This window comes from Leptosomus discolor, chromosome 1, assembly GCF_034619465.1.
Source record: "Leptosomus discolor isolate bLepDis1 chromosome 1, bLepDis1.hap2, whole genome shotgun sequence".
In the NCBI taxonomy this organism is placed as follows: domain Eukaryota; kingdom Metazoa; phylum Chordata; class Aves; order Leptosomiformes; family Leptosomidae; genus Leptosomus; species Leptosomus discolor.
The window spans coordinates 170586859-170609770 of record NC_141391.1 but is presented as its reverse complement, the minus strand read 5'-3'; the positions used below and the strand labels follow the sequence as shown (position 1 = coordinate 170609770).

The 22912-nt window shown below is 37.8% G+C and overlaps 1 protein-coding gene across 16 annotated transcripts in view; it reads right to left on the bottom strand.

Moving 5' to 3' along the window:
* Positions 1 to 293: 293 nt before the first annotated feature.
* Positions 294 to 22912, bottom strand: part of ATP2B1 (ATPase plasma membrane Ca2+ transporting 1) — a 33756-nt gene continuing 11137 nt past the window's right edge. For 8 of the 16 annotated variants that reach the window (XM_009957222.2, XM_009957223.2, XM_009957225.2 and 5 more), the window contains 14 exons: positions 22707 to 22868; positions 20869 to 21083; positions 19466 to 19708; positions 16813 to 17054; positions 13825 to 14062; positions 12746 to 12925; positions 12576 to 12663; positions 12231 to 12337; positions 10084 to 10275; positions 9673 to 9886; positions 9327 to 9538; positions 7311 to 7418; positions 5263 to 5445; positions 294 to 739 (listed from right to left, as the gene is read on the bottom strand). In XM_009957222.2, coding sequence (XP_009955524.1) covers positions 428 to 739; positions 5263 to 5445; positions 7311 to 7418; positions 9327 to 9538; positions 9673 to 9886; positions 10084 to 10275; positions 12231 to 12337; positions 12576 to 12663; positions 12746 to 12925; positions 13825 to 14062; positions 16813 to 17054; positions 19466 to 19708; positions 20869 to 21083; positions 22707 to 22868 — 2696 coding nt within the window. In that variant the 3' untranslated portion in view covers positions 294 to 427. Of the gene's footprint in view, positions 740 to 4797; positions 4952 to 5262; positions 5446 to 7310; positions 7419 to 9326; positions 9539 to 9672; positions 9887 to 10083; positions 10276 to 12230; positions 12338 to 12575; positions 12664 to 12745; positions 12926 to 13824; positions 14063 to 16812; positions 17055 to 19465; positions 19709 to 20868; positions 21084 to 22706; positions 22869 to 22912 lie in introns of all 16 variants that reach the window. The other 8 variants (XM_009957228.2, XM_086471213.1, XM_086471150.1 and 5 more) reach the window with 6 other exon arrangements.

The window sequence follows — 22912 nt, the reverse complement described above, 5'->3', positions numbered from 1 at the left end:
CTTGTAAACAGATCTGTATCATTTATAAACATAAATAATCCAAATTATTAACAGCCAACAGCAGAAATTAAAGTATCAATTCAACAATCCAGGGCCTCCTTGCCCTTCCCAGCCTTCCCCTCAGAAAAGGATCACGATAAACTAAAGCTCTGCTAACACACTGTTCGGGACCATTCTTAAGTACAACAGATGATCCACAGGTCACTTATGCTGAGTTACTGTCAGAGTTCATTATTACTCCCACCCCCAGAAAAGCACCCTCCAGTCTGGCAGAAAGCTTTTTTTAAAAAAATAAATCTACATTCGTACAAGTGTGTCTTCTGTTGAAGTCCAAGACAAGAGTATCATCTTGTCCATCATAATGTGTGAAGAAACCCAGTTTCAATTTCTTTACAATGCAGCTAGTGTGTTAACATTCAGCTTACAATCAGAGTGATGTTTCCAAACTATGTAGCGGGCTCCCTGGGGATGAAGAGGTAGCAGACTTGTTCATGTCTGTTGTAAGGTGAATTCCACTGTCAACCGCATTGTTATTTTTATTGGGAGAGGGTGGGGGAGTAGAGTTGCGTTTTGTTGGAGCATCATCTTCAGCATCAGTATCATCAATAAGGGGAATATGAGGCTCGGAGTCTTCTATTCTAAACTCAGGATGCGTCATAAAGTTGTGAATTGAACTTCGTGTCTCAGGTTTCTCTAGCCCCTCGTACAAGGAGCTACGAAATGCATTCACCACTCGGATCTGTAAACGAAGAAAAAAGGCTGTTAAAATGCTGCAGATTTACTGTTAATGGCATGGTTCTTATGAGTTTGAATCCACAAACAGCTAGACATGAGTGAATCGAATTTGTATGTGATGCAGTGGAACTTGCAATAAACTGTAAAAAATGAAGAGCATTTCAGTAGAGCACTGCCAGTCTACACTAGGAATAAAAATTGTAAGAGCACTGCAAAAAGCTGAAGGGCCTAAAAATTCAGACATGGCACTAGAATTGGTCAATTATTTAACATGGGCTAAGCATTTTTCAGAAGTAAGGCCAACAATTATTTACTTATTCACAAATTAAGTAAATCTCAATGAGCGTTTTATTGAATACTTGGGGGAGGTGAGGGGAGTGGGGAAAGGAGGGGAGAGGCTGAAAATAAGTTAGAGGATAAAAGGGTTACTAATTCTCATGCTAGGAACTAGGATGTCAACTGACTATGAAAAAGCCAAGCAAGTGTAAGCCAATGTCACAATGACCGGACGTTTACAAAGAGTCATGCAAAAAAGGATACCACTGTAACAGCTGTAAATATTCGAGTATATACCCATTTACCACACTAAAGAAAGTTCCTTACTGAATAGTGCTTTGGAAACTTAAGACCAGAACTAGGAAATTGAATACTGTATTGTACAGTTAAGTAGCCATGACAGGTTGTAACTTTCAAGAGACCATTCAAATAGCACAAAGTATGAGAAAAGCAGGTGATCAGCCTTTGCTTGAGTCTTCCATTTACGTTGAATTCATGGACAAAATCCCCAGGCTGAGTATTATTTCAAGTCCTTTCATTGTTTAATATTTTTCCAAATCAGAAAGCTAAGTTTACAGAGTTTATACATAAACATTTCAGAGTGAAGTTAGATACAATAAAGAACAGCTTCATTTTGCAAATTGTGCATGTCCAGGTTGACTTGAATTTCAGCTTTCCAAATTGCAATTTGAATGATGAAACCACCTGCCCACACCTCCATTCTCCTCCCATGCCCCACACGTTTCCCTGACCAACTACAGGAATCCAGGATTCATTCTTGAACTGATAAAACAAATAAGGTTAGGCAGAAGTCAGTGAGCCCTTCGTCCAACACTTTTGTCAAGACAGTCTCCCCCTTATGTTAGCTCCCTATTCCATTCTCAACACCTCTACCCTGACTAAGTCTCCAGCAAAGCAGTTTCAATCCTAAAGCTCCTCTGATGTATAGTAAGGAGCAGAGCAACACTGTAGTAAACAAGAACTTACTGTTACAAACAGTAAGTCCAATTTAAAGATATGTAAAGCCCAATTGTTTTAGCACATCCAAGAAGACATGTTTCAAGCTGAGAAATACATGTCATGACTAGTGCTTCCACAGAGTTCCTTGATAGCACAAATACAGTGACTTTCAGGTGAAGGAACAACGCTGGAAGGTCAAGCAAATCAAGAGCACAGACTTCAAAACAGCTAAGGTACACCAAACAGCCTCACTGTAAAAACGGAGAAGGGCTCCCCAAAAGCAACGCATTATCAAATTTTTTACCACAGAATCACTGCACATGATGAAAGTCTTTGGTCCTGACTGTGTTCTCTAGAAATAGTATTGTTGCCCCACCCCTACCCCCTCAGAGCACTCACACAGTGAATTTTACTCAAGAGCTACAAGAGGACAGGGAATAGTGTGAATGTTCTTGAGAAGTAAAAGATTACAACAGCAGCTAGTGCTTTACTGTTCATCATACGAAAAACGTGAGAATGCTGTTAAGGAGTTGGCAGGTTACATGAGCTTCAGACAAGTCCAGAAAGCTGCACAAACTGTCTTGGCACTTACCAAGAAGATCAGCAGCAACAATGCCAGACTGAAAGTCTGCAATGCCTTTATTTGGCATGTTGCATCCCACTGTGCCATTGATTTATGTGGCAAAATGAAATATGACTGCCTCGTGGGACTGTTTTTTCATTGCTTACAGATGGTAAGTTAGAACATAAGCAGTAATGGAAAACAATTTTTGGCTTAACACGACAGCTGCAATTATCATAGGAATATAAGCATACCCACAATAAAGGTTTGATTCCCATGCAGAATGCACACTAAACAAGTGGTCTAGACACTCCTATGAACCCAGGACCCTCAAAGAGTCCAGCCCTGAAGGCAGAAATCAGACTATCAGCATTTTAATACTTAAAAAGGGAAAATCTAGTGTTTTGAGGGCTTTATTTTCAACTACTCACGATAATTAGATGAGAGAGGTAACTATAAATAAATTGCGTAAGCAAGGAGCAAACAAGACAATTTGTTATGTGTAATTTATATTGTCATCAGGCCTTCCTTATATTAGTACCAGAATAGCAAGGAATGCAGTAAGCACTCCAAATCCCCCTAGCCAGATGGCTGCTTAAGAGCTGCAACCTCACTTCACAGGAACAGCTGAACTGTTTTCCAACAAACATTCCGAAAGAAAGACACAATGAACTAACACATCTGCTTCCCATTAATACATATTAGTTATCAAAAGTTGTTGTCCTGAAGGGTGTAGCAGAAGGCTGTACTACTTAGTAAGGATCAAAAACTAGTTCTCTGCTGTTGTAGCTCCGTATCTGCATTGATCATCTGATGCAATGAGATGCTGCAGTGCCCATTAGATTCTGCTCAAATGGCACCGTGGCATGAAGTTGCTCTCTAGAGAATTCTGAATGTCTAATTAATGTCCTTGAGTGTAGTTAGGGATACAGGTTACTACTTAGCATTTTAACTAGGAGATGCAATCCTGTGCATCCTTGCTGTTAAATCTACTTTTCATTTCATGTTCTTGAGGCATGTGAATTTGTGAGCTGAGCTTCCCAATACTACTGCAAGGCAGGGAAATACCTGTCTCGCCAATGGAGAACAAGTACAGAGGTAAATACTTGTGCAAACTCACACAGGAATTCTGCCGAAGCCAAAAAAAAATTTCAGAAGAGAACATTTAATTTAAGACAGCTCCTGAAATTGAGGGTCTTCATCCATCTGGCAATCTGAAAGTTTAAAAAGTGGGGGGAAAAAGCCCTCTCAGAGTTATTTTAAAGAACAATTACTTAACCAGTCTCTAGGAAATTAGAGAAGGAAGTTAAACATGTAATATATAATTAAGATTGAAAACTCTTTCAACAATAGATATTAGCTATCAGTATTCAACTACAACTGTTAGGCATCTTCCGGCTCCGGAGGTTAAGTCTACATACGTGAGTAATTAAATCTCTAGCCTCTACAGAGAGGAAGGCTGAAACTGAAATGCCACTTAGAGCACAATATTAAGAGGGCAGAATCAAGGTGAGACAAACTTTACTTTCACTGATGGCTTATGAACTGCTGCCAGAAGAACCTAGAGAAGAAAAAAAAACCCCTTCAGATTTGACTGAAAGTTTCGCCATTCAATTCTTAAACCTTTTTTTTTTCCTTTTTATAATAGCTAGTTACATGTTTCTTCTACCTTGTACACATTTTAGAAGCCTTGTTTCGCCACCTGAATCCTGATGTTGAGAAAGTTGTGTTATTTGGTAAAAGAGGTCCAACAAAAGCAGAGATTCTGAAGTTCCTTACAGGCTACAAAGAAAATGTATTTAGTGCTCCATGTTCTAACTACATTCACATTTTTAACACACCATTTGCTTTCCCATCAGCTTGTTCACCTTAAGTATCACTTGTGCTGCAGTACAAGACATCTGTTTTCATTGACCTGGGTCCATGATTATACAGTTAATTCACTTATTCAACCTAAGTCACCCCAAGAGGCATATACTCGAAAATTTACAACAGTTTTCCCGTTTTATCTTAAACACCCCTCTGTACACAAATGGATGAAGGCACAGCATGTGCAGGCTCACAGCTTTCACATTAAAGTCTTTTGTTGAAACTGTTCCACCTGTTCTCAGCCCTCTAAGAAAAAAAAGTCTTGAGGACTCCACTTTGTGGAAGAGCTCTATAAAAGCCTGAACGATGATTTAAGTACTAAGGAGAAAATGAGAAACGTTAGGTACGTGAATTAGGAAATGTTAATTTCATGCACTTTAGGAACACACACTCACACCCCACAGTAGTAGAAGCAGTAGTAGAGGAAAACACTACATGTGTAGGGGTAGAAATATTTGTTACATCATGGTGCTGGCTGGCGATGGAGGGTTGCCGCCTTAGAGCCCCCTGAATGGTACTTCCACTCTGGAAAGCATTCACTACATCCATCTGCAAGGAATCAGAGATTGTGACAGCTTGCTCAGCAAGAGAGAGAGAGAGAACAAGAGAAAGGACCATCCCATCTATAACACACAAAAAGTAAAGAAAAAAAGGCACTTTTTTTTTATAGAGCAGATACACAGGCAAGAGTTGCATTTAGAGCTGAAGAAAACAGAGGACCCTGAGGGATTACAGACATCCACACCCCCTTTTGACAGTCTCAGTCACACCAGATGGAACTGCCACCTTAGTCAAAGGACTAGAGATGAAGAGATTTCCCTCATAACACCCACTGCATCCTACCTTTTTCAAGACCATACCTGAGTTTGTATCCTGTTTAGGCCCCTAAACCACAAGATCTGACCACGACGTAGTTCTCTCTCAGCATGATCGATCTCCTCTACATCTTCTGCTAATTCTTCTTCAGGAATTTCTTCCTTTTGTGTTCCATGACCAGCTTCTTTAAGGAATTTCAGACGACTTGTTGGAATTGTTGAAATCAACTAGCGGTGAATGAAAAATATGAATCAGGATTATTCTTTCCTTAAAAAAAACCCAACAAGTGTAATACCAGACTTAAGGCTTAACACAACATCCTACATACAATTAGCAAAGTCAAAAAACCAAATTATGTAAATGGGGTGAGTGCATCAATGTAGAAGATCACTCCAGCCGAATAGCTGCAAAGCTGTGAATACCCTTACCGCCTCAACTGAGGTGTGAAATCAAACTTGGACTACAAACCTAGAAAACAAAACATCCTTGCTAGGATTCCACTACAACATTACTTGACTATGCCAGGAAGGAGCAGTACTGAAGCTACAAGAGCCATTAAGTCTGTAGATTGTGCCTGTATCTAGAGCTTTTAGAGCTCAATCAGTTTGATAAGCATGATGTGTTACTTCAAGTGAGAATTACATCATTTAATCAAGAGAGGCCACAGTTAACTCAGAAATACAGAACAGACATGCATTCTTTTGTGACCTGGCAGGTATCAATCATCCAGCTCTTGGGATAAAACTCTTACTTTGGTGCACACTAGCTCATCTAAACAAGAGCTACATATGGCTGTTCCAGCTTTCCTTTTCATCCCCACCTTCAGGACTATTCTGGTGAACTATGTAGTTAAGGGGAGTCATCTTTTGATACGTCCCATCTAGCAGATCCAGACCAGTTCCAAGACTGCTTTCCTTGATCATCACAAACCTAGAAGACCATTTCAGCAGCTGCAGAGGAAAAAGACTGTTCCAAAAGCAAGATAAACAGTCCTTTATGCTGAAATTGCCACTATGAATGCTCCCAGATCACACTTCAGTTTTTACTACTCTCAGAAAGTCAAAAGCTCTTTGACTTTAATGAGATGCTAGAGCAGCATGAACTGCAGCAGTGAAGCTTTGCCCTTGCAAGTCACTTTGGGTCAAAGGTATTTCAAGCCATCTCAATTCTCTTCTAGGCTACTTTTAAACCTCAGAGTGACTCTATTTGATTTTTTTAAATAATTAATTGTCTGGAGAACCTTATTAAAAAGCTTATACCCACTTTCAGAATATGCATTTATGTGTGTTTACAACCAAAATTCACCCTACCAATTTTATAATGAAACCTGAAGTGCCCTTTACAAAATGGAAGGAAAGAAACTGTAATGGAAAACCCTTCATCTGGTATGAAAAGTTTAAACAACTATGTCATTAAATAATGGAAAACTCCGCAGCTCTAAAGTTTCATGTAAATAAGCTTGCTGCTTACAAGCACTGTTGTGCATGCAACAGTAATGAAGCCCTAAGGGGGAGTGAAAAATAAAAGTCAAAATGCAATAGCTTAATAGGTGGGAGAATTTTCCAATTATTTCATAATTATGCAAGGTAAGAATAAAGAGAAAGTCATTTTGAGTTTTGCTGCATTTCTTGCTACTCTAGGAAGTTTTTGTATCAAGACGTTGTTTATAGCAAGTTTAACGATTCTGATTTTTCAATAAAACAATTCAACACTAAGTTAAATCTATTTCAATATTAACATGTTCATTGCATCTGTATTCTTGCAGAACTTCTAGTACTTATCTGGCTAAAGATATAATTTAATATTTAAAAGCTAACTACAGCTGCTTCTAATTAAAAGTTACTAAACATAAGCCGGTCATAGCATCTAGTAATGAAGTGTAACTAATTGACCAATTCAGAGTGAGGAATATCCAACTAAGGACTTTCTAGCTATTGAATGAGTAAATTTTATATCTGTATTTACTGTTAATCTCTATGTATTCATATAGCCCACCTGAAAGATCTGAATGCTAAAGATAGCATATTTGTATTTCCCACGTGAAGTATCCTAATGCAAGTAGATATTTGGCATTTTGAAAATTCTAGTTTACCTGGCCCCAGAGTAGTGTTCCCATGCCCAGGAAAATGGACCACAGCCACTGTTCAATCGAGAGTTCTGAGCAACTGAAAGGCTTCCCACCAAACTGCACAATAATTATCTGTGAAGAGCAACACCATTGAACACCATTTATCAGTGAACTGTTACTAGAAAATTCCCTAATGCTTCAAGATCACTACAGACAACTCTGTATTAGAACATAGGATTTCCCATCTTAAGCATAACTTCCACTGTCTCAGCAGTTTCAGCAAGTTTCCAAACCTAAGCCAACTTCTTATGCTTTTCGGTATCTCAGGAACTACACATTTATTCTTCAATGTCACACTCAAAAACCTGTTGACTACTTCATTTTGCTTGCACTTCTTTCGCTTCATCTCAATTACAGCACATATTTGATGCTACAAATTTACAGTGGTTATTTATCATATGAATACCCACCTCAGAACAAAGTTGATTATTAAATTTCTTATTAATAAGACGTAGATCCACAAGACATGAAACATTACAGAAATAATTCAATAGAATATTACTATGTATCCCATTCAGTGTTAACTGTCAGACTTTAAAATCATCGTGGTGTGACATCTATGTAGTAAGTCTTCGGGGGAGGGGACAGATATCTCAAAAGCTAAATTAAATGAGCTCCTACTAACTACCTATTACAACAAGCTGTACAGGCCCTAATGAGCAAGGTATCCCTCTGCATAGGAATTATATGCATGAAAGTCTGCCTTGGAGAATCAACAATTCAAGTAGCAAGGCAGGCATGAAAAGGAGACAGTATTGACCATTAAGTAGGACACCTGACAGCTGAAAAGGCCAAGAGTATCTTCTTTTATTAACACAGAATAAAACACTGAGACAACATCTCAGGAGTTACTTATTTGGGAAGGCATTCAGTCTGCCAAGTTATAAAGGGAACGCAGTTGCAGTCAGGAGTAATTTCTACATATATGGCTTTGTTGCACAACAACAGTCAGTCTGCTGCATATGCAACCCTAAACCCAAGAGCAGCTTCTGAAGAAGTGTCATCTAAAAAAATCTAAACCTGGGAGAATAAGCAAACTAACTTTACATGAAACAGAGGTGCATACATTTGCATTGCTTGAATGGCTATGAATTTGGTCAACTTCATGGAATCCCAAGTCTAAGGAGAAGCTTAGGGCATAGGTTATATTTTAAGTCTGAAATAACTCAAGTCAAAATGAAAAACAGTTCTAAAGAAAGGAGTATATTGGTTTGTTGGTTATTTCTTCTGATGAATTAAAAGGCCATTTAGAAGGTGCAACTATTTCTTTTAAGTTATTCTCTTTAGGTTCAATTTCGACTTGGTATTTCTCAACCCTAGTGTGTTAACACCCAATCAATTTCAGATAATTTCATTTCATTTGTTAGCATATACTGAGCTAACCAACTAGCTTTTACAAATCTGCCTAGATGCACCAACAGAAGGTTCCTAGATATCAGTGTTTTTCACCTAAAACAGCATCATTTATATTGATAGCTGTAAAATATATACCAATACAGAGAATAGATTTCTGCATCAGGAAGATAAAAACTGATACTTAAATTTCTAAAGCTTATTTACGTCCTAATCTCATTAAGAAGACAGGAGAAGTTGTAACTTTTCCATAATTCTTTAAATGGGCTCTTGTTCAGATGCACAGGCAGATACTATGAGGAAGTTCTAACTGGGGGCAGGGGGAAGGAAACATACAACATCACATTTTGTCAACAGACGAGAACACTAAGATCGAATTGAAGGACTAGAAAATTCAAAAGGTAAATACAAGTACATCTACATTCCAATTTTACCAATTTCCAAGAGGTCTTACCTGAAAACACTATCAAGCAGCACTTCCAAGTGATTTATAGCGTGTTTGACACTGGAGGTTTTTCACATGGCAGATATGAAATGCCTGGCACTAGTTGATCAACATTTCCAAGGTTAAGCAATACATCAGTATACTAAGTGCATTTTCCCCCCACTCTCCAAGAATTTACTCACCTGCACAACAAACGTTCCCAGAACAATAGAACAGAAGATAGCGTTGTTAAAGATTCCTTCAAAAACGTTTCTTTCACCATGAATTTTTCGGGCATTAATTTCATTAAAAAGCTGCATCATCACAAATGTATTAAATACAATAGTATAATGCTCTGAAGGAGGAGCATGCAGAGGTGCATTTCTTCCACTATCGATGTCAAAAATTCTCTCACCTGCATATAAAAGGCATTTATCAGCAGCTTAATTGGCGTCTTTACACACACAGACACTAAACCAAAAAACTAGTTTTAAGATCACATCTCTGTACAACTTTTAGAATAACTTTATAAAGCCTCAGTATACTTACCAGCAAACAGGAGTGTGAAGACCACTACGAGTTGGTAGAATGCATGACCCAAGATGTTCTTCATCATCGTACGAGAAATCAAAGGTTTGTTTCTCCCATAAGGCTTTCGCAACAGAAGAGCTTCCGTGGGTGGTTCTGTCGCCAGGGCAAGAGAAGCTAATGTGTCCATTATGAGATTTACCCACAGCATCTGCACAGCTTTCAGTGGAGAATCCTATAAAGATAGATACATAAACCCTCCAATATAAGTGAGCAAATTGCAGCTATTAAAGGCATTTATTATACAACATGGGCATGCTCTGATGAGCATTATGTTCTTTGGACTAGTATTTAACTGAAAGTTTGAATTCAAGAGTTAGTCACGACATTTTCAACCTTTATTAGCTGAAACAATCCACCACCAGTACGTACTTGTGTTATGCATGCTCCTGTAAAAGCAACAATTACTGCTACTACATTGACAGTAAGCTGGAACTGAAGGAATTTGGAGATGCTGTCATACACGTTTCGTCCCCACATAACTGCTTTAACAATACTTGTGAAGTTGTCGTCTGTAAGGATAATATCAGAAGCTTCTTTAGCTACGTCTGTTCCGGCAATACCCTGGTAGAAAAAGAAAAACACTATGAAATATAACAGGATGCACTGACTTATGTAATAGAAGCTATTACTATATCCTTGGTCAGCATTCACTTTGATGTACCATGTCTGAAGGACTATTTTAATGTAAACACCTAAAGTTCTACTGAATCAAGTTTTGCTTGCAAGTTCTACTCAAGCATCAGAAAATATAAACAAAGAAAAGGTAATGTCTTTAAACTACAGACGTTAAGTTGGTGATAAAAGACACTGTGTAAGTTAAGTTCTCCCACAGAAACGTCACTGAACCCTGTTCACGTTAAAGGCCACCAGATGGTGCAGTACTACAGGTTAGTCTATGTCCTAATGAGTTTACTATACGGATTCCAGCAGCAGGGCAATGCATGTGTCCATTACACAGTAGAATGATACAAAAACCTTTTGCAGAAGAGCACTGGCATTAAGCAGTAGTATATGCAAAAGTCGTTGCATATGACACTGCAATGCAATGTGACATTCTTAAGTTTTAAGCACCTGTAGTCTCCTACAGATTCCAAACAGTTAAGCTGAGTTCTGCGTAATACCCACTTCAAGGATATTTACTTGCTTTCAGCATTTCAAAACCACTAACTCAATAGCAAATTTAATGATCCTTATTCTTGATACATTATTTTGCCAAGGTAATGAGTCACCTGCACAGCTACGTGTATATCTTAAAAGGTACCTTTAAATATCATATAGTAGATGGTATATTTTAAGTGCTATTTAGATAAGCAGTTAGAGAAATTAGTTTCTTACACAGGTGAACACAGACAGCAACTGCAGGAAAAAGTTCTACAAGATAAAAATAAATCTGCCTCTGACAGTGTGAACTACAGCAGCTATACAATAGTAGAAAACAAATACTGGTTAAAACAAGACTGTTACAGTCTAGAGAACATTTCCTATGTAGCTGTCAAATTTGTAAGTTATGCTTTTGAAAAATGCTCTTTGAGAATGACATGAAAGCTCTCACTCTTACTGGTTTTTCCCTTTAAGATTAGCATCCAAGTCAGTGCATCTGCATGTGGTGTAGAAGTGGGGTCTTCATATTTTTTTCCTTCAAATGCTTAATATCAGGTTTTTAAAGACTAAAATGACCTACTAGCACCAAACTGTACCTTTTCAGGTTCAGACTGAGGAGCAACCTTGAGGCAAGATGAAGCTTGAGGAATCTGTCTTACGGTGTTTTAAGAAAGAGGCAGAAGAAAGCTGAAGCCTACATACTTAAAGCACAAGTTTATCTAGTATTAGCACTTAAAGCCAAGACTTGGGTTGGCTACCATTTGAAAGGGTAGTTGAGAATTTAACTTGAGAAAGCCAAGTAATCTAAGAAATCAACCAGACAAATGCAGATCCTAGACTGTCATAACATGCTGTTACTTCCTTTGCACTAGAGATCTCTCTTAGTATAGCCTCCAAAGCCATCGTAAACATCAACTGGCAGTCTCTGTCATTATAGTTCCCTGTTCTTATGCATCATCTCATGAAAAGCAGATGAATAAGCTCATTCCATATTGCATATAAGCTTTACTCAGTCAACATAATATGCTATTTACCACCTAAAGTCATTTTGCCTTATGTTGAACAGACCTAATTCCAGTAATTCCGTTCCTACATTTTGCAACAAGCCTTTGTGTAAAAAAGTTTTATTTGCAAGTGACTGGGGATCTGCATTTAAGTTTTACTCAACAGCAAATGCCACAAGGACATTTTCCATGAAATAAAAACATGGTTAAGCTGGAAGACTGAGTAAGAAGGAAAGAGTAATTAGTATTAAGTGTGAGTGATGTTGACTCCATTAACTTACTTGTTTATTAGGCTTATGAAACAAGCAAGTTTGTTTCATCTTCTTTCATGTGATTTGATAAGTTATTTTATCAAAACAGGTCTCCGAAACACTGAAGATTAAAAAAACCAAAACAACCCCAAAAACATACCATTGCAAATCCAACATCTGCCTTCTTAAGAGCTGGACCATCATTGGTACCATCACCAGTTACTGCTACAACTTGCCTCTGTTCAAAGACAGTGCTGTCAATTATACCTAAAATAAAATGACATCTCTGTGTTAGTTCAAAATTGACAACACAGCACAGATTAAACCTGAAAGAGAAACACAGTTTTTTGTCTTCCTCAGTCATCAAAAAAAGAATCATGAGATAGTTCTAATTAGCTCCATTTCTCAAGCAGGAAAAAAAAAAATTAATCAGTTGGCCAGTAAAGATACCCTCATAGGCATTTCCTACTGCTCAGTCCTAGATGCTCAGATAGTTTTTACTCACCTTTTACCAGAGTGTGTTTGTCAGTGGGAGAAGATCTTGCAAGAACACGAAGCTTTGGCCAAATTTTATCTATTCGTTCCTGCTCTATCTGCAAAACAGCACTGGTTATACTTTACAGTTACAAGACTTAGAATATCTGCTGATCTCCTTTATATAGTCAGTATGCTTACCTCTCCTTTTTCATTGCGTATTCTCCTGTTAAAGTCTTTGCCCTCTAAACACAGGAAATCTTCACCAGGATTGAGAATACCACATTTTAATGCAATAGCACGAGCAGTGTTAATGTTATCGCCAGTGACCATACGTACAGTTATGCCTGCACGTTGACACTTTTTTATTGCATCAGGTACCTGTAAGCAGAAAAAACCAAACAAACCACAGGCTCAGAGACTGTACATTAATGGAATAAATCTAGACGTGTGAGTGAACGGAATGTTTTCGGCTCAATTCAGGATAACTTTTACTTTAAAGTCAATACTCTTGTTGTGGAATATTTAAAAAAAATAAATTAAGTATCTCATCACAATTCTTTTCTTGAAAAACACACAAATGGCAATTCTGGCAAAGGGGCTTTGTTGTTATGTCATGTCCCCTCCCCCTTCCTTCATTTTTCAAGTACTGCAGTATCCAAAAATACCACAAAAATCCTCATGACATATTAGGCTGTAGTATTCAAAAGTATTGAGTAGTGGCTTTTCATTTAAGATTACGTGACATAAACTACAGCTCACACTCCTTCACCCATGACTTCTGGTGTGAAGTGAAAATAGTGCAGATCAGACTGGAGTTCCACTTACATGTGGCATAAAAGCTCTCACTGTTGAAAAATACTGCCCTAAGACCTCAACCACAAGACACACTCCTTACCTCAGTTCTAAGGTGACAAACCCTCCTCCCCCTCATTCCCTCAACAAGCACAATGGCTAATATTGTCCTAAACAATACTCCTAATATTGTAAGTGGTAAAAAAAATTACAAGTTGTTCCATCTACTGAGACCCTGCACAGTAAGCGCCTTAAGTCATTAGTTTGCATAGAGCTTCAGTAACACAGCATAAGTGACATTAAGAAGTTTTAATCTGCTTTTATAGCTCCATTAACTTTCCCCCCCCCCCAAGAAATTAGATTTTCATTTATCAACTACGCTTAAGGCATACAATAGCAATTCAGCGTCTTGTACTCTCTTCATGACAAACAACACGAACCAAGATCCACTGTAACAATCACTACAGTTTAGTCAGTGACCCTACCTCAGGTCTCACAGGATCTTCAATCCCAACAACAGCAATGCATGTCAGACCAGTAACAATATCATTTTCATTGTCCCATTCCGGCTCAGGTTCCCCTGCTGGGAAGTCTCTGAATGCCAGGCAGATAGTTCTGAGCCCTTCAGAAGCCATTGGCTCAATTACAGTTTTCACAATATCATCACGGTCCCTAGGTCTAAATACCTTTGGTTCTCCATTAGCACTGAGTATTTTGAAGCACCTGAAAAAGAAAAGTTTAAGGAGTTATCCAATTTTAACCAGAAGTTCAGCCCATTCAATGGCTTATTAGTCAACTCCAGTACGTTTCTACAAGCTTTGTTTTCACTAGACACACACACGCACAAAAAGCCAGTAGCAGCATCTCTAAAATAATCTTCTTCATATGCACCTAATCTTTTCCCAATTGCAAAACATACTAGCTGTATAAAGTTAACTGAGCCAGTCATCCTACCATCCTACGATAAAAATAATGCCCAATAAATTTAGGACACAAACATCAGTTACCTCCCATTGTATGCAAACAGACTGGTGTCTACACTGGTTGAGTTGGTCATGTTAACATGCATGTGCTTAAAAAGCTGTAAATGCCAAACTTACAGCACTGAAAGCAAACTCTGGTACTGCTATCCTTAGGAGTAGTAAGGTTTACTACCCCACCTCACCTTCCCCAATCTAAGTGCAGAGAATTCAGAGGGCATCTGACACAGAGCTCTTAATGTGATACATTAGATTAAAAACAAGTACTTCAATCAGATTTAAATATTTGTATAAAAGACTAGATTCAACACTAGGTACTCCAGCATTTCAACACATGCTCTTCTAGCTATGTTTCTTCATGCCAAAGATGCCACTGCTTTCACATACAGCATAGATACTTTACCAATATTGACACCATGAATATAACACTACCAAATATTCTGAACAATAAATTTAGTCTTGTTCATCTACATCCCTGGCAAAGCTTTGCCAGAAAGAAATGCCATAAGCATTTGTTTTGCTAATTAGTATTAACATGGCACTGAAAAAAAATATAAGAACTTACAACTTTTTTTAAAATATCAAGTTCAGACCTGGCAGATCTGCTAAGATGACTACTATTACATTTAAGTGGACAGTCCAAGGGGTTTAGGGAATTCTCAGGTGCAATACATATAAAAAAGGTTTCCACCTCAGCCAGGAAATGAAAGTGAAGTGGTCCTTTAAAGCATCATAGTATTCCTTATAACTGAAATTTGAAGTCTATTTGAATTTCCTGATTTTGGCTATCTGTCCAAATGTAAGCAACCACCAAGAAGGATATCTTGTGTTACCTGCAATCATAGGGTTTGTAATAAATTCAAAAGCATTCCAAGATGACCAAATGGAAGCCAATAAGCTTTATGTAAAGATTTCATTGAAACTCACTTCAAATACTTGACTTGATGGTAAGGAAAGAAGAATAAAACTGCTCTGCTTGAAAAAAATTTGCTGCATTTCTTCCACAGATATTAGTGACTCATTTGTTACCTACAAATATTCATGTATAAGCTTTCAGTGCTCAAGAATAGTCATACATGTTATAATAAAGAATGAGCAGCACAACTGACAAACCAGGTTACAAGCCCCGAGATTCATTTCTGGCACTGTGCAGGTAGCAGGTAAAGAAAGTGGCTTATGATGCTAAGACGACTTCCCTAGTCAGTGCATACTCTGAAATAGTTTTGGAATGACAACTATTCCAATAACATACATATCAGTCTAGGTGTTCTCGTTCTTTGCCAAATGTCCTTTTTTATTTATTTTCTTATCTCAGTTATGAAGCTGAGTGGACCACATGAGTCTGGGCTGAATGAGTTTGAGCAACTTCTACAGTTCAATTGTTCATTAAGATAAAGTGCAAAATATTTCTGAAGGTAGAAGTAACACAAACACAAATACAAATAAGTATGCCATACTTCTTCACTTATGAGACTTGGCTTAAAATCTAGCTATGAAAAAAAATTCACACCTAAATCCAAGTTCTGTATCAAAAGGAACAAGAGACTTTTCAAGACTGATCTTTTGTGGTCAGCACTAAATTGAGGAAAAGGAAGATCTCCTTTTTTTTTTTCTTTAGTGCATTAGTACTTTCCTAGATGATAATTTGGGGAGGCCGTAGCAAGCAAAAAGGCAAATTATACTGATGAACATAAGCTATGCGCTACTCAGACTAGAAATAGTCCAACATTAGAACCAAAACCAGACTGGCTGCAACTGCTGTTCCTAGAGAACATGATGCATACGTGCTTGACTTCTCTCCTCACCTAGTTAGGAGTTACTACTGGCGCCTTCCCATCTAAAGGTTTGTCCCAGTGGTGACTAATCTCTCACTAATAGTCTAATCTCATTCTAATAAATCCTCTATAGATGGGCAGACAGATAAGGAAGCAATTTGCTTTGTCACATTAAAACCCTCAAGTTTCTCCATTGGCTAAGTTCAACCTCCTGTTAAAATGATCAACCAACTTGCACAGTCTTTTTGAAGCTAAAAGTAATCACTTTTCAAAGGCATATGTCCTTCTTGGAATTTAGGCACATCTGCTGTTAGGACTTCACTGGAAGATGGGTGAGCATTTTGACCAACCACACCTAAAACTAAAACAGCTTAACTAGAGAACAGATCAATTAATAGATGCTTTCCTCTAGCAGAGAAGAGTTCGCAAGTTAAATTAATCATGACTAACTCTCTTTTGGGGCACAGGGCTGGGGTATGAGAATTAAAGTAACTGAAATGCTAATTGCCCACCTTACTGTAGAAAGCCAAACAATTGAGGGAGATGAGCTGGGAAGCTTGTCTACCCTATACAAGGGTATAGGGCCGCTGCACTTGTTTGTGAACAGGGCAACAAATATTTTGTAGACTATGGCACAATGTTGTTTAGCTCTTCAGTCTCCTCACCTATCACATTTAGCCAAATTTAAGTGCTGAATTACAATAGTAGTTGTTCTTACTTTTTAAGAACTATCTCAGAGGCACCTTTACTGAATATCCGGAAACTGCCATCAGAATTTTTTAACACAGTACTCATAGATTTTCTAACGGAGTTGAAGGTGTACACTTTGTACAAATCCTCTTCTGGTATCTCGTTTCTTACGTCCTGATAATCACGTTTTAAATCCAAAAGCAATCCCAGCAAGGCACATTCAGTTTTATTTCCAACATGACGTGGTAGGCCACCTTCTTTTTCAGGAGGCTGCAAGAAGAACAAGAACCTTTGTTGATTAGGAGGTTAACTTATGGACCACTGAAGTACAGCATTTGGAAAACAAGGAAGCTAAGGCCAAGCTTAGCTCCAGGATGGGGAAGTTGCACTTTCACAATGATTATAAATTCCTATGAGTCATGAACCAAAGTTATACTGCTGGCTTTTGTAAGTAACTTTTTATACCTGTTTAGGATCTTTCAGTCCCTTTCTCAGACTCAAAATTCACCCATTAAGTTTCTATCAAAACCCAATAGAAACTTTCTAAAGGCATTTTCCATTGCTTGAAATATTTATCTGATCTATTGAGCGTAGTCCCTGAATAATTATTTTGCATTTTAAAAGTATGGATAGGTTTACTTAAACTGATTTAAGCACAATAAATGGCATTATTTCTGGTAAATTAACCTCTTCTGTAATAACTCTTCCTCAATGACTTAGACTACAATCATATCACCTGTTAGCCTTCTACTGAACAAACTAAGTCTTTAAGCTTCTTAAGTCTCACTACAAGTTCTGTTTTCCAGGCCATGGCCTATTTAACTGGAAAGAGTTCAGAAACAAGTTTCCAACCCTTTAATACCAGAACAAGTTTCTTATCTCAGCAAGGCGAAATATGCATGTACTAGCGGTATAAGCAAAGGAGTGTTTCTCAAGATGTTTCGGAGCCTATATAGCTATATAACCCTGCAGCGTAGTTTTTTGTAAGAAAGGCAGCAGCGCTTATTCAGTCTGATATGCCTCAAGCAGCTAGAGCTAGGCTGTATTAATAATAACCCAGTGATCCATTTTCATTGCTCAGAACTGCAAGATCTTGGATTTGGCTGTACTGAGTACTCACACTTTCAAACCATTCATTTTAATGTGCAGTTTAAGATGTCCAGTTCTGGGCTTCCCAGTACAAGAGACATGGACATCCAGGAGCAAGCCCAGCTGTGGGCCACAAAGATGATAAAGGGCCTGGAGCACCTGACATGAGGCTGAGACAGCTGGGACTGTTCAGCCTAGAAAAGGCTCTGAGGGAGAAACTTATCAGTATGCATTAAATGCCTGAATGGGGCCGGTGAGTGGGGATAACGACTGCCAAGCCAGACCTTAGTCATGCCCAATGAGAGGACAACAGGCAATGCCTACAAACTGAAACTCTTGAAATTCCATTTGAACATAAGGAAACATCTTTTATTCTTAAGGGCGGTCAAATACTTGACCAGGTTGGCCAGAGGTTGCAGGATCTCTATTATTCTGAGATTCTTAAAACCTGAGTGGACATAGCACTGAGCAATGTGCTCTGGCTGACCCTGCTTTGAACAGTGAGGTTGGATCTCAAGAGGTCCCTTTCAGCTTGCTGTGATTCTGTAAAACAGACTAACTATGACTGCACTGGATGTAATTTGATTAAAATTCTAGTAGTAAGGAACCTGGTCAGTTTGCATGAAGCTATTTTTTTTCTTTCTATAAAAAGATCTTCAGAAAATAGACTGTGAAACTCCCCATATGCTATAAGCCATTAGTAGTGCTTCAGTCTTGTTTCAGAGAAATCGCTGCTGGTGATCTTGATGTGCTGTTATTGAGGAAATTCTTGCAGAAATACCATCTTCACGGGCTGAAAAGTAGCTTTTGAACTCGGGTTTTACTCCTGTTCCTGTACAAAGCATTCATAGTGGAGGCTTCTACTAAATCTTGAAGTGCTAATTTATTTCTTTTTAAAGCTAAATCCCAGTTTTAATTTTTACTGCCTTAGAGAACATAAAATTTATGCAACACATTAGAACAACTACAGCAAGGAAGCTATGTTTGGAGTTGCAGAAAACGATGCAGACAAAAAGTGCTAAATAGTCCAGTATTTAAAATGTGTAACAGTCCATTATTCCTTTTACTCCTAAATATTTCGGAAGTCTCAAAAAACGTACGAGCAAAGATGTTACAATCCTAAAACCTACAAACTCATACAACAATATCTGGAACAAAAATCCATCAAAATCCTCATCTGTACTTGCATTTTCCCATTACATGCTAGCTAATGTTATGCTACCCTTACATGTTGATTTTGAAGTAGTACTCAAATCAAGCCAAGATGCTCTTCAAATAAGGTAAACAATCCCACTTACAAAAACAAATTTAGATACAACTGTCATCTTTAAGGAAGTTATCTTCCTTGAGATTGTATCTTTGAATTATCAGTTCAAAACCTAAATTATTAGTTCTAGCGGAAATAAGTTATTTTTGAAGTTTAGTCTCAAATGAACGGTCAAGCAATTTACAGCAACTAAATAATAAAAATACCTTACACTGCATTTTGCCACACACTCACACTTAACTACCTACCATGTGGCCACCAGATGATTTGCATCTTTTGAGGAAGTTGTTTAGTTACTTTGACTAGAATGAAGAAATACACTTACCAGTATTTTGGAAGTATAAGCACAATTAACAGAAATTCCTGTCACAAGGTAAGCCATAGTTTTCTCTGGAATAGCTTCTGGTTCTGGAATTTTTTTATAATGTTTTTCATTGATGTAGGCTTGGACCACTGTCATTCTGTTCATGGTCAATGTTCCTGTTTTATCTGAGCAAATAGCCGTTGCATTGCCCATTGTTTCACATGCATCCAGATGTCTCACCAAGTTATTATCTTTCATCATTTTCTAAGGAAATAAAAGCAGTCAACAGCTATGACCATTACTTCACATTTCAGAAATTCTCATTTAGGGTGTCCAGTCTTACACAGCTGATTCAGAAGACACTCGGCCTTTAAGTTATCTGACATCTTACAAAGGAAGACTTTGTAGGTGCCACATTCTGCAAGGATTCCTTTATTATGTAACAGTAAGCTCCATTTTGAACAAGGTTCATAAATACAATATTAATGTCCTGTATCTGCATGTCACACTGACTACTGATACTATTCAGACTGTTATGAGCAAATAGTTTATGATAATATTTAGAAGTAGAGGAGAGGTACAGACCGAGCTTTACCAGATACAACATTAAAAAAAGTCTTTCTGCTTACAAGAAAGATCAAGTAAGCTACGCTACAGACTTATCCAAACATCAGATGATACATATTTCAAAGATGCCAGTGTCAGATTTAAAATCAAACTGAGCCTAACGTTTCAGCCATGATAGTGAGGACTACACAAGTTTCATAGGTCAAACATCATTTTAAATTCTTTACTTAATGGGTTTGGGTAGTATATTAACCTCAAAGAGGCAGAGTAACTTCAAATGATAAAATACTAAGGCCACTACTAGTCAGTGCCTTGACTTACTAAGTTTTAGAACACAGCCTAAATAGCCATCGTCTTTACATTTTCAGATCAACAACCAGTCCCAGCATGCTGAAGTAGTAAGAAAATTAAGAGAACAAAGAGCATGAGTTAAAAAACATGCTGTGTAACAAACAGACAGCTGTATGTTCTACAATATTCAGTCCTCAAGGAGAATTAATCTGGAAACTTTTGTAGCAGTTGCCTAACACATCAGTCAGGCAGAAGTTCAGGTTTACAGAAGAGTTTGTAGCATTTGCTTATAATAAATAGTTGTGTTTGTAAATAACAATGTTATGAGCTAAACCCATCCATCTCTAGTTGGTGACAACAGGATGTCACTGCTCACTGTTCATGTAAGTGTGTATTCAGAGATTAAGAAAAATACTGCAGTGGATTTCTTATGCAGTTCAGGGAAACAAATAAAGCTTCTCCCCTGTCTGTTACACATATGTGATGCAACATATCTCAACTGATATTCTACAGCTGATGAATACACCCACCTACCTTTAAAATCTGCTCTACATCTATCCACTTACCTTAACAGAGTAAGCCAGAGATATAGTGACTGCAAGTGGAAGACCTTCTGGTACTGCCACCACCAAGACTGTAACTCCAATAATGAAGAACTTCACAAAATACTGAATATAAATTGGTGTACATTCAGCAAGCCAAGGTCTCTTCTGAACCCAGAAGGTATCAATTACAAAATACAACACAAGGATAATGACTGTGATTGCAGACATCAGCAAACCTTGTTAAAAAGAGAATAAAACAGTTTTCAGAAGTTATACCAAATATTTGGCAATACAGACTGTGGATAAGTGCAAATACTTCTGCTTTTATAGAAGTTAGTTTATAGTTAAGATTTTTAAACAGGCAAGTCAGAAAACATTGAGGTAGTTCTCAAAGGTGTTTCAACTTCCAGTGCAAGTATTTCTTCATGCATTTCACCTAGAAACTTCTGAAGTATTTTTTTTCTTCTCATTTAATTAAAAAGTGTAGATCTAATTATGAACAGGAGAGACCAATATGTAAAATCAATTTACAAAGCAGAAAAAGAACTGAAATAGTTCAGCAGGCCTTCAACGATTGTACTGTTGACTTATTCAGTAGAGAAAGCTGCTTACGGTCTGTACCCTGCTTCCTGCTGAAAGTGGGATTAAATATGGCAGCTAAGCACAGTGTTCAATGAACTGGGAAGACAAATCAGAACTGCTGTTAGCAAGCTGAGCAGCACGCTTAAGACACTGCCTGAAAACAGTGAAGGAAAATGGACCTGGCTGCATTCAAGGAACAGAAGTCACTGAAGTGTCAGTTCTTTATAGAAAAATGCTTCAGTGTGTGCACCATCCTAAAGCAGCAGGACAGAAAAGTACATGCATGAAGTAGATTAACATTAAGGGTGTGGGAGGAATTACAATAGGTCAAAAGGTCCATAAAGGAAAATAAGAGCTCTTACCTATGAAAGATGTGGAAAAATGTTTATTAAGAACAATATCTTACACTAAACATACCATGGAAGCTTTATTCAGCATTTGTAAGTAGACGCTTCTTTGAAAAATTAACATTGCTAACTATGGAGTGCTAAAGCTAAAAGTTTAACTGCTATGTCCTCACACCGTAACTGTCTTATGACATAGATTAAGTTAGCGCTTTCTGAGCTGTGGCCTGGGCTACAAGACTTCTAAAAGTTCCTTCTAGCATAAAATCTTTCAACAATTCTACATGGACCAAAATAAATCCTAAACTATTTGAATTAAACCTCTATGAACTAGATAATACAGCCTAAAACTTACACTGAACTTCATTGTTGTTTTAGTTTACTTCCAAGAAGAAACAGTTTACCAAATGTTTTGACAAGACAGATGAATATTAGCTGTTAGAAGAGTAACAGAAGCTAAAGAGTAGTAGAAAGTCAATAAAAATGTCACATATCAGCAAGGCATATGTTAAGTGGAAATTCCTAAGCCTTTGGAAGTACCAGAGATAACCTGGTTGACCCTACCACATTTTTCAGAATTCACTCAATTTATTGTTCTCTAGGTACATCACTAAATGCTGTATCTTATCTAAAACCATCTTTCATGACAGTTGTTCAAATGTTATGAAGTTAGAATTTTCTCTCCCAGAAGCTGACACTCTAAAGCCTGGATCTATTTAAATCAAGGAAAAATAAAAGCCATGCACGTGACACAGTCTGAGAAGCCATCAGCACAACCAGGCATAATGGCATACCTGAAGCCACTGGAATTTTGCACTTAAAATACTCAAATCTGTCATGGCTAGCTACTTAATTTATACCCTCATGAACTACCCATGTTCCAACTTTATTCAAACATGACATCAACATAAGGAGGGTACTGATACACCATACCTGCTTTGCCAATCTGAACTGCGAGCTTTGTAAGTTTGCCTTGAAGAACCGACTTTTCTTTCTTTGGCAGATTTGCTCTCTTTTTGTCTTTCTCATCTCCATCCCCGCCATCCTCACTCTTCAGTGGTTGCATTTCCATGGCTGCACCATCCTGAGCTTTAGCTAGAAGTTACAATCAAATAAAGTTTAGCCATTGCAGAGTCCCC